The following is a 12,205-nucleotide window of genomic DNA, read 5'->3' on the forward strand; positions in this document are numbered from 1 at the left end:
ACTTTAAAACTTTTATTATCAACATACATATAACGTAACGTCCGCTCTAGTCTAGCTGCTGCTGAGGATATCAGACTGGTGTCTCACTGTTATTGTTCCCGGGGACAACATGCACTAGTAGGAACTAACAATCCTATTGTTTTACTTTTTTTACCGGTGACACCGGTGTTGTCATGTGTTTTTTACCCGGTGGGAAAATGTCCACACCGTGGCATCCCTATACCCAGCCCTATTGTCATTCCAACCAAACAACTACAGCAGGTGCTTTCACCTCTCTGGATGAAGGTGGGCTAGTCCTTGGAATCACCTCGAGTCACTGGCTAGGATGAACTCTGCATAATCCTGGTCCTCCATGTCACATGGTTGCCCATCCTGGCTGTAGAATGATCATGAATGATAAGATATGCCAGTGCTAGGTAAAGAGATAAGTCTCATGGAGATATGCCAGTGCTAGGTAAAGAGATAAGTCTCATGGAGATATGCCAGTGCTAGGTAAAGAGATAAGCCTGGTGGAGATATGCCAGTGCTAGGTAAAGAGATAAGCCTGGTGGAGATATGCCAGTGCTAGGTAAAGAGATAAGTCTCATGGAGATATGCCAGTGCTAGGTAAAGAGATAAGCCTCATGGAGATATGCCAGTGCTAGATAAAGAGATAAGCCTGGTGGAGATATGCCAGTGCTAGATAAAGAGATAAGTCTCATGGAGATATGCCAGTGCTAGGTAAAGAGATAAGTCTCATGGAGATATGCCAGTGCTAGGTAAAGAGATAAGCCTCATGGAGATATGCCAGTGCTAGATAAAGAGATAAGCCTGGTGGAGATATGCCAGTGCTAGATAAAGAGATAAGTCTCATGGAGATATGCCAGTGCTAGGTAAAGAGATAAGTCTCATGGAGATATGCCAGTGCTAGGTAAAGAGATAAGCCTCATGGAGATATGCCAGTGCTAGGTAAAGAGATAAGCCTAATGGAGATATGCCAGTGCTAGGTAAAGAGATAAGCCTCATGGAGATATGCCAGTGCTAGATAAAGAGATAAGTCTCATGGAGATATGCCAGTGCTAGGTAAAGAGATAAGTCTCATGGAGATATGCCAGTGCTAGATAAAGAGATAAGCCTAATGGAGATATGCCAGTGCTAGATAAAGAGATAAGTCTCATGGAGATATGCCAGTGCTAGATAAAGAGATAAGTCTCATGGAGATATGCCAGTGCTAGGTAAAGAGATAAGTCTCATGGAGATATGCCAGTGCTAGGTAAAGAGATAAGCCTCATGGAGATATGCCAGTGCTAGGTAAAGAGATAAGTCTCATGGAGATATGCCAGTGCTAGGTAAAGAGATAAGTCTCATGGAGATATGCCAGTGCTAGGTAAAGAGATAAGCCTCATGGAGATATGCCAGTGCTAGGTAAAGAGATAAGCCTCATGGAGATATGCCAGTGCTAGGTAAAGAGATAAGTCTCATGGAGATATGCCAGTGCTAGGTAAAGAGATAAGCCTGGTGGAGATATGCCAGTGCTAGGTAAAGAGATAACCCTGGTGGAGATATGCCAGTGCTAGGTAAAGAGATAAGTCTCATGGAGATATGCCAGTGCTAGGTAAAGAGATAAGCCTCATGGAGATATGCCAGTGCTAGATAAAGAGATAAGTCTCATGGAGATATGCCAGTGCTAGATAAAGAGATAAGTCTCATGGAGATATGCCAGTGCTAGATAAAGAGATAAGTCTCATGGAGATATGCCAGTGCTAGGTAAAGAGATAAGCCTGGTGGAGATATGCCAGTGCTAGATAAAGAGATAAGTCTCATGGAGATATGCCAGTGCTAGATAAAGAGATAAGTCTCATGGAGATATGCCAGTGCTAGATAAAGAGATAAGTCTCATGGAGATATGCCAGTGCTAGGTAAAGAGATAAGCCTGGTGGAGATATGCCAGTGCTAGGTAAAGAGATAAGCCTAATGGAGATATGCCAGTGCTAGATAAAGAGATAAGCCTAATGGAGATATGCCAGTGCTAGATAAAGAGATAAGCCTCATGGAGATATGCCAGTGCTAGATAAAGAGATAAGTCTCATGGAGATATGCCAGTGCTAGGTAAAGAGATAAGTCTCATGGAGATATGCCAGTGCTAGATAAAGAGATAAGCCTAATGGAGATATGCCAGTGCTAGATAAAGAGATAAGTCTCATGGAGATATGCCAGTGCTAGGTAAAGAGATAAGTCTCATGGAGATATGCCAGTGCTAGATAAAGAGATAAGCCTGGTGGAGATATGCCAGTGCTAGGTAAAGAGATAAGCCTCATGGAGATATGCCAGTGCTAGGTAAAGAGATAAGCCTGGTGGAGATATGCCAGTGCTAGATAAAGAGATAAGCCTGGTGGAGATATGCCAGTGCTAGATAAAGAGATAAGCCTGGTGGAGATATGCCAGTGCTAGGTAAAGAGATAAGCCTGGTGGAGATATGCCAGTGCTAGATAAAGAGATAAGCCTCATGGAGATATGCCAGTGCTAGGTAAAGAGATAAGCCTCATGGAGATATGCCAGTGCTAGATAAAGAGATAAGCCTCATGGAGATATGCCAGTGCTAGATAAAGAGATAAGCCTGGTGGAGATATGCCAGTGCTAGATAAAGAGATAAGCCTGGTGGAGATATGCCAGTGCTAGGTAAAGAGATAAGCCTGGTGGAGATATGCCAGTGCTAGGTAAAGAGATAAGCCTCGTGGAGATATGCCAGTGCTAGATAAAGAGATAAGCCTGGTGGAGATATGCCAGTGCTAGGTAAAGAGATAAGCCTGGTGGAGATATGCCAGTGCTAGATAAAGAGATAAGCCTCATGGAGATATGCCAGTGCTAGGTAAAGAGATAAGCCTCATGGAGATATGCCAGTGCTAGGTAAAGAGATAAGCCTGGTGGAGATATGCCAGTGCTAGATAAAGAGATAAGCCTGGTGGAGATATGCCAGTGCTAGGTAAAGAGATAAGCCTGGTGGAGATATGCCAGTGCTAGGTAAAGAGATAAGCCTGGTGGAGATATGCCAGTGCTAGGTAAAGAGATAAGCCTGGTGGAGATATGCCAGTGCTAGATAAAGAGATAAGCCTCATGGAGATATGCCAGTGCTAGGTAAAGAGATAAGCCTGGTGGAGATATGCCAGTGCTAGATAAAGAGATAAGCCTGGTGGAGATATGCCAGTGCTAGGTAAAGAGATAAGCCTGGTGGAGATATGCCAGTGCTAGGTAAAGAGATAAGCCTCGTGGAGATATGCCAGTGCTAGATAAAGAGATAAGCCTGGTGGAGATATGCCAGTGCTAGGTAAAGAGATAAGCCTGGTGGAGATATGCCAGTGCTAGATAAAGAGATAAGCCTCATGGAGATATGCCAGTGCTAGGTAAAGAGATAAGCCTCATGGAGATATGCCAGTGCTAGGTAAAGAGATAAGCCTGGTGGAGATATGCCAGTGCTAGATAAAGAGATAAGCCTGGTGGAGATATGCCAGTGCTAGGTAAAGAGATAAGCCTGGTGGAGATATGCCAGTGCTAGGTAAAGAGATAAGCCTGGTGGAGATATGCCAGTGCTAGGTAAAGAGATAAGCCTGGTGGAGAGGGAGGCGGCATGTTTGTTTCTTACCTCTTGAAAGCCTCTGTGGGGTTCCTCTCACACTCGCCAGGCTGCAAAGTGCTCTGCACAGCGGGGTCGCGCACCTTCTCCTCGTACCCCGGCAGCAGCCCGCTGCGGCAGATCTGAGCCACCAGGCGGCGGATGAAGGCGCCGACGCACAGCGTGTCCGAGTCGTCCGCCCGGCAGAAGTGGAACGCCAGGCCCTGCTGGTGCAGCGCCCCCCGGTGGGTGCCTTGGGCCGCGGCGGGCCAGAGCAGCTCCGTGCACAGGGCTGTCTTCCCGCTGCCTGGACCCCCCACCAGCAGCACCCCCCAGGAGGAGGAGGTACCAGCCTTCGCGGACCCCGCTGTCGAGCCGCCGGGGTTGGAAGTCCCCCCGCCGGGCGCCGAGGAGGGGGGCTGCTTGCTGGGGGCGCTGCTCACTCCGCTCAGGCTGTTGGTTTTCTCCTGGAGGCAGTGCTGGATCTTGTGGAAGACCCACTCCCTGCAGTAAAAGCGCTTGCCCTGCAGCAAACTGGTTTGGGCCATTTTGATCTGGTGCTGCTCTTCCAGCTATTCCTCCTCATAGGGGTCCCCTCATTCTGCCCCGCGCATTTTCAACTCCAACAAAGGCCGGCTGTAAAATGGAACATCCATTATGTTGGCTCCAAACGTGGTGCTCAGAAAGCAGATAGCAGTTTAGCTGTCCTTGGTATTTATGTTAAGAAGCCAGAGTGCAACTTGGGTCTTCTATGCAAGTAGAGAGAGAGAGAGGGAGGGAGGGAGGGAGGGAGGGAGAGCTGCAGAAATGGCGAGCAGAGCAGCTGAGCTACGGTGCCTTGCAGAATATCTAGGTCAAAATAAAAAAGGGAAATCAAAATTGAGGCTTAAAACCATAGATTTTCCACCAGCTTTTTCCACAGCTTTCTCGTTGGTTGAACCGAGTGCTCCTTGTTATTATGAGCGTGTTGCCTTAGCATGGCGTTGGGCATGGCAGGGCACCCGGCTCTTGAGTGCATCCGCTGGCAAGCTTCGAACCCCTGCTTGAGACAATTAGCCGTGGGAGTTGCTGATATGTTTCCGCTGATGCATTTCAGATGCTAACGGCGGTGACCGAAGCGGGTTTCCATTACATTCACGCGGAAGAGACTGCCAGTGCCGAGTCAATTCCTCCAATAACACTGCGAGCCGAGCCTGGCTCTTTCCCTGGAAAATAAGAGACACAAATGAAGGCTAGATTAGGGACAAAAATCAACTACATTAGCCTCTGTGCTAATGCACCGTTAGCCATCTCAAATATTGAATGACAGCGCTTGTTGAGTCAGTGTGTTTATTATATCCTGGAACCAGAGATGTCCTAAAAAGGTGGGTAAACTATGGCCTAGCCCTAGAGAGAGGTGATCATCATAAGCCAAACAAGCACCAATATAAACATAAATCTATTGTATTTTCAGAAAAGCATCAATCGCATCTGTTCGACGAGTACTTAGTATCATGCATACTCTGAATTCCATATCAAGAAGATTTATGCCAGGCTAGAAAGATGAGTAAATTATAGCCTACTCTGCAAATAAGAAGGGAGGTAAGGTGAGCTGAGTTGAGGTGGGTTCACCCTCCACTTCTACATGCCTGCCTGCCTGCAACTACATTCTTGGCAGAGAGGGGTCCATCCAGTTTCTCTAGTCAGCCCACTGATCCCCCCTTCCTTCCTATGAGGATTTAGATCCCAAACAGTCCACATCCGTCCTGAACTGGGGCAAAAGTCCAAACGAGAGAGGACCCCTTCCTCCACTTACAGGGTCGTTTACAGGCAGGGTAATCCCACCTAAAACCAGTTCCCCCACCTTTCTAGGCTTGGGGAGCTAAATTCATAGTGCACATGATAGTAAGTGGTGTTAAACTGGTGTTAAGTCACAAGAGGAGATGTATTTTTTTTAAAGGGGGAAATAGCATAGAATAATACTTTTTTCCTGAAGCTATATTTGGTTGTTGATGCATTTTGGCTATGACAGACTGCTGGTAACACTTTACCCACCTTTTTATTAGCACAACATCACTGCTCAGTCATGTTTCTCTACCACCACACAACAGGCAATATATTGGAGCAAATGCAATTTCCCCCCCTGCCTCTCCAGCCAAGAAAACCCAGCGTCTTTGCCCCGTTACTTTGTAACGCTGCCAAATAACAAGGTTTTACACAGGCTGCAATACATTTTCACCTTCCTCTGTTTTGCTCAGGCGGTCGCCAGCCTTCAACACAAAAGCGTTGAAAATAAATGCCAATGAAATATTAACGGGTCAGACTTAATTTGAGCCAGTATAGCCTATACACTATAGGCGACAAATGATCCAGGCTGGCGACCAGTATAAAGAGCAAACGACACGATTCACTCCAATGACTGAGGCAGTATGGCCACACAGAAAACTCGCCCATTTCCAAATGGGATTCAATTGACACCTTTGGGGCTTTTAAACCCCCCTCAAGACTAGCTGGTAATGGCATGCCTATAAAAAAAAACACACCCAAACCATAGAGTGAATGTGGCCTGGCTGTCGCGTTATTCCAGTCCGTGCAACTATTCCATAAACTTCAATTAACGTTAAGCCAATTGTGGAGCGTTTCCTCTTTATTTTCGATACAGTTTCAAATCTCTCACAGCCCGAGCAAAACCCAACGGCTTGCTCTTTCCTCTCACCTCTTGCCGATTCCTCTTGATGTTTTTGGGTTGCTGTGTCCGTAGTCAGCACGCCTTCTCCCCAAATTAAAACCGTACGCTTCCAACACACCATTCGATCGTTGCGTCTGGCACAATTCAAATGGAAAAGCCCAAATTCTGCATCTAGAAAACGTCCATCCCCTTCTTTGAATCAGTAGTTTCTCTCGGTGCCTGTGTCGACTCGGCTCCTCCACTCCACTGCTCAACAAGCCGACTGCACTGACTCTCCGCCTCCAAACCATGGGCTGCAAACAGTTCTCTCCGCTGCGCTGGCTGCATGCAGAGCACATCACAGACGACAGCGCCGCGCAAAGTCTTCTGGGACGTGGAGTTTTATCCCCTTGCCGCCATGATGAGGTGCTTTATGATGCCTTATTATTACTTAAGCTATTATTAAGTGTTGCTGAGTCTATGTCGTTATAAACAACAACAACAACAATCATCATCATCATCATCATCATCATAACCAGCACAAAAACAATAGGGTTTCAGCCCCATTGGGGCTTGAACCCCTAGTAATGATAATGATAATTAATGAATTTCCAAGGGCACAGTTCTAGGATAGAGACTCTGGAGACGATGAACCAAACTTTGTGCGCTCAATTCTAGAACAAAGCGCCCCTCGAACATTTCTAACTTTTCCCACTCACTCACTCACTCACTCACTCACTCACTCACTCACTCACTCACTCACTCACTCACCCTTGACCTCTCGGTCCTGAGATTTGTGACAAAAGTGAATATATAATGTAGGCTATAGACGGTTTTAACTTGACAACAAAAACATTCTAAATTGAACCCCCGCTCACTTCCTGTTGCAGTGTTTGCTATGGACATAAAAGAAAAAAAAACATTCAAGTGCAGGACTGACCATTCTGTGAAAACCGTCTATACAGCTGAGCAGCGAAAACAAAAGTAACGATGTCGAGCGAATATTTCTGCAGTTTGCCGAATGCTGAGAAAAAGGAAGTGCTGTGGGGTTGCGCTCTGGTGAAAACCGTCTATACACAGTGTCCAATAGACATGTTATGGAGAGAGATGGGAAGTAACTATACATTGTTACTGTACTGTACTGATCCAATTTAAAGTCGCTCATCCTCTTCACTACTCCAAGCATAAATTACACATTCATATTAAGTGAATAAAGTATTGTCCGTTATTCATGCTTTACTTACATTAATATTTTATAGAGGATTGCTCAGGGGGCATTGGGTGTGTTTGGTGTGTGTGTGCGTGTGTGTGTGTGTGTGTGTGTGTGTGTGTGTGTGTGTGTGTGTGTGTGTGTGTGTGTGTGTGTGTGTGTGTGTGTGTGTGTGTGTGCGTGCGTGTGCGTGTGCATGTGCATGTCCATGTGTGGGTGTGTGTGTGTGTGTGGGGGGGGGGGTCAAAGTCCTGATTTTTGGGGGCTTTTGCGTCTCATTGAACAAGCGGATAGCAGTTGGTTAGAAGCTGTCCCTGTGACAAGAGGGTCTGGTACATCAGTCTTCTGCCATGGGGGAGGACCCTGAAGAGGTGATGTCCTGGATGGGTGGGGTCTGAGTGCTTTAGCATCCTGGCATCCCTTGCGGTCCAGAGAGGCAGCCTGCTGTGGATGCACAGACGAGATAAACAAATCCATATATTGAAATGCCCTCCAGAGTAATCACAAACACTGATCGACCTCACATGATACTTCATCTACTAATGCCTGCTACTTGCCAAATAAGCACGTATAGGACAGGACCGTCCAGCAGTTCTTGCACTTCATTTCTTACTCCAGTTAATTAGTTAATTAAAGTAATAATCCATTTTCATGTAAATAAATGTCTGCTGTCCAATGCTGCTGTCTGTTGTGGATTAATGTAACACAATAGTGATTCAAGATAAACATGAAAGCTTTTATTGACTGCTCTAAACAGCCGGTACGCGTCTCCTGGGGAAAAAATCCTCCGCCGCACAGGAAGTGATGTGTTTTACATCATTGGTTTGTTTGGAATAAACAAAAGAAGAAGAACTGGGTAGTTAGCAAAGAGATCTTTAATATTAGAGATACACCACTTGACGCACCGCCAATAATAGGAAATGGTAATCTGCAGGTCTCCTAATGGCTCATTTCCACCACATATAACAGCACAGTACAGCTCCACTCTATCTGGTATTACTCGGCTCTACTTGATATAGACTCTGTTTCCATAGCAAGTTTACTTGCCTCCGCCCACACCTGGTCGTCATAGCGACCGCATATCTGCCCTCCGCCCATTGCCGAAGTAGGCTATAAGTATAAGTTAAAATGAAATCAATACACGGAACTTTTAAACTGATTATGAAATACTGGTGCCTCTAAATGACCTACAGTGTACATGGGCAAATGTGACAATCGGCTAGGAGAATGGATATCACTTTGTTGTTACTCAAACTCACATGCATGCACTGCGCGGGGACGGGAGAGGCTCTACGAGGAGAACCCCAGTGGCAGCTCAACAGGCAAGACCCGCGGCTTCGCCTACGGCCTAGCGGAGGCAACTACAAAGGGCTTCCAGAGGAGCGCATGTTAAAGCTGAGCAAGGAGATCAATTTTATTTCACCAGCGCCGAAGGCAGCAACACAAAAGACTGATGGAAATAACATAATAGAAGAGAAGGTAAGCCCCCACTAAACTAGTATGCAGCGCTGCATTGACAGTCAGTAGGATAGACAGTAAACACGATTCTGCCTGACCAATCAGTCGTCTACAATGTTTTCACGTCACCGTATGAACCCGGGTTCGCAGAATAGAACCCCGACGAGGCAGGGACCAAAAGTAGCATGACTCAGCCTCAAATCTAACCGGGCTGGGCCGGTTTTTACCGGTGGGATGAGACCATTATCGAGTCGAGCGGAGCGGGACCGCGCCAAAGAACTTTTATGGAAAGAACTGACAGCTCCATATTGCCCCATTGCAACATCAGCGCCCAGCAGCCTCCGCCATTTTTTATTTTTGGAAGCGTGACAGCGCCAAAAGAACCTCGCACAGGCTCGCAGTGGTCAGCTGCGGTAGCGCGGGCCCCTATAATCAGCCTCTCTAAACAGTAACTCAACGGGAGAACACTCTAAATTTCGTGGATTCACATCTTTTCTGGGCGTACTGCAAATCTTGATTGAAGTGGTGTAGTGCAGGGATGTAAAACAACAACCATATTGTGGAAACTAAGCAAAATTTTTCGTTTTCTTTGTTTAGTTTTTTCAAGATAAATAGCTAATGCGGCTGTCGTCCACTCCGTCAGAAGTGCGTTGCCGTGGTTTTAACCTCGGGTCCTTTGCATTTACTATTTATCTTGAAAAAACTAAAAGAAAAAAAAGAAAAATTTTGCTTAGTTTCCACAATATGGTTGTTGTTTTACATCCCTGCACTACACCACTTCAATCAAGATTTACAGTACGCCCAGAAAAGATGTGAATCCACGAAATTTAGAGTGTTCTCCCGTTGAGTTACTGTTTAGAGAGGCTGATTATAGGGGCCCGCGCTACCGCAGCTGACCACTGCGAGGCGCATTCTGTTTCCAAAAATGGCCGGAGTGTCCTCTCTTTCCTTCCATGCTCTTTGACCGCGCTACTAGCTGCGGTGGAATTGGGCCATAAATGGTCACCGTGGTCACCTCCCCCCCTTAAGTGTTGTGAGAGAGAGAGCCTGGTCACGCGGGGTTAGGGCTGTTGACCTGGCAAGCTAACTTAAACTAGAGATTGTGAGTTCTTAAACTCCATACACACCACACATATAAACACAAAGCTGTCCCTTGTTAGCTCACTTTAGTTGTAATTAAGATATTTGATAAAAAAAATTCCAACCACAGATTTACTACATTAACAAACTTCACATGTAGCTTTTAGCTAATCGCTCCCTGCTAATGTGAGCTCCTGTTGGCAAATCTCACGAGATTGTGTTGCTGAGACAGAGACAGGTCTTGAACAAATGTAATTGTCACCTGATCTGTCTGTCTGAAAAATGCCAAATTATGTTCTGTATTTTTATTCGAATTTTATAATCTGTGAAAATAAGATCAATGCTAAAATGCAGTGTCCTCCCATAGTTGAGGCAAATTCAACTAGATCACACACACGCACACACACACACACACACACACACACACACACACGCACACGCGCACACACACACACACACACACACACACACACACACACACACACACACACACACACACACACACACACAGGCGCACAGAACATTGCCAGATCTCAGAGAGCGCTCAGCAAAAAGACAAGTCCTCTCCAATCTGCTTGCCATTCCAATGTCAGCTGGAGTGGAGTTACGAGCTCGTTCCTCCCCACAGGAAAGCTCCAAAGCCGCACGTCGCTGTTTATTCCATTTAGACAGCGTCCTCACTGAGCACATCCCACTCACTACCAATGTGCCACACACACACACACACACACACACACACACACACACACACACACACACACACACACACACACACACACACACACACACACATCCCACTCACCACCAATGTGCCAAATTCACATAATTGCAGCAATTTTCTCTCTTTGTGCCGACTAAAATACCAACTGGTCCAAGACACAGACTTCACTATGAGCGGCCATGAATATATTAATAATAATATTCCTGCTTTTGTGAATATTCATACATATTCTCAGCCTCAATTTGTGATTCACAGCATGATGACGCACATTTGGTGCTCTGGGCTTGGCTCGGTGAGGTCGGCTTTGCTGTTGGAAATTGAGTTGGATTGCACCATGACTTCTGTGTTCTGTGTCTCTTCTCACTGTTGGCTGATGGTGCTGCAGTGAGGCGCAACTATGGGGCATTCCTTTAAAACTGGGAAATGGGCATGTGACAGTTCAAAGGTCATGAGCTCTGATGGTGATGACATCACCAGTGCTCGTACTTTCCTCTCCCAAACGCACAGGAGCCTCAGCAGCCCCGACTGGCCACAACCTCAAGAATCCAAGATGGCTGCTCTGCGCATCAACAGTAGTTAAAATCGTAGTAAATACTGTTTATTAGCCTTTCTGTCTTGTTTGTGTCTCATTAAATCAGCTATACACACAGTACTGTCTAACTTATATCTGTGTGGACATGTTGCTGCAGCTAGTGTTTGTATGCGCAAAATACCGCGAAATGCATTGTTATCAAGTGTTATTGCTAACAATGGCTAGCCTGGCTAGAGAGCTAACCCTGGCTGGTTTCCCGACTGTTTAAATCAGGGGTGTCAGACTCATATTAGGTAGAGGGCCGGATTTGTTCAACTGAGACCTCATGGGGGCCGGATTTTTTTTTTACTAAAATCAATTCGACTCATTTACCCATTTACTTCACAAAAGAAATACTGCTCTTTCCATTTCTCTTTAAACTGCCTGCATTCCGTGTCAACCTTTCTCTTTTTCGACAGCATCTTGTTCAGGGGCGGACTGGGATCATAATTCAGGCCGGGCATTAGATACCAAGCAGGCCAGGCCGATACGGGCCGACGTGCGTGCTGGCGTCCGAAGAATTTGGGCCGTTTAAAGCTCAATTTGGGCCGTTTGAAGCCAGATTTGGGCCGTGAAGCCCAATTTGGGTCGTTTAAAGCCCGATTTGGGCCGTTTGAAGCCCAATTTGGGCCAAGTCCAATTTTACAATGAGATGCACCCACTTTAACCCTGAATAAAGTAATAAAACCACTAGTAAACCAGTAGGCGGCGCCTGGCCTGCTGTTCAGTGAGTGGCCTGACTGTGGGCACAATTTATTTTTTATTTTTTATTTTTGCAGGCCAGGCCAGGCCAGGCCAGGCCAGGCCACCAGGCATTTGCCCGACGTGCCCGATTATGCAGTCCGCGCCTGATCTTGTTGATTCTTTTGTTTTTTGGTAGGTAGCTGAATGCGCGATTCAATTCCAGCGTGGCATCATGGCGGCTTTGT

General features: G+C 46.2%; 1 protein-coding gene across 1 annotated transcript in view; it reads right to left on the reverse strand.

Moving 5' to 3' along the window:
• ankrd50 (ankyrin repeat domain 50) overlaps positions 1-4,436 on the reverse strand; it is a 60,477-nt gene extending 56,041 nt beyond the window's left edge. Inside the window, 1 exon segment of the mRNA XM_083651479.1 lies at positions 3,620-4,436. Coding sequence (XP_083507605.1) covers positions 3,620-4,137 — 518 coding nt within the window. The 5' untranslated portion in view covers positions 4,138-4,436.
• Positions 4,437-12,205: the final 7,769 nt, after the last annotated feature.

The sequence above is a fragment of the Poromitra crassiceps genome, assembly GCF_964638095.1.
Source record: "Poromitra crassiceps genome assembly, chromosome: 15".
NCBI lineage: Eukaryota > Metazoa > Chordata > Actinopteri > Beryciformes > Melamphaidae > Poromitra > Poromitra crassiceps.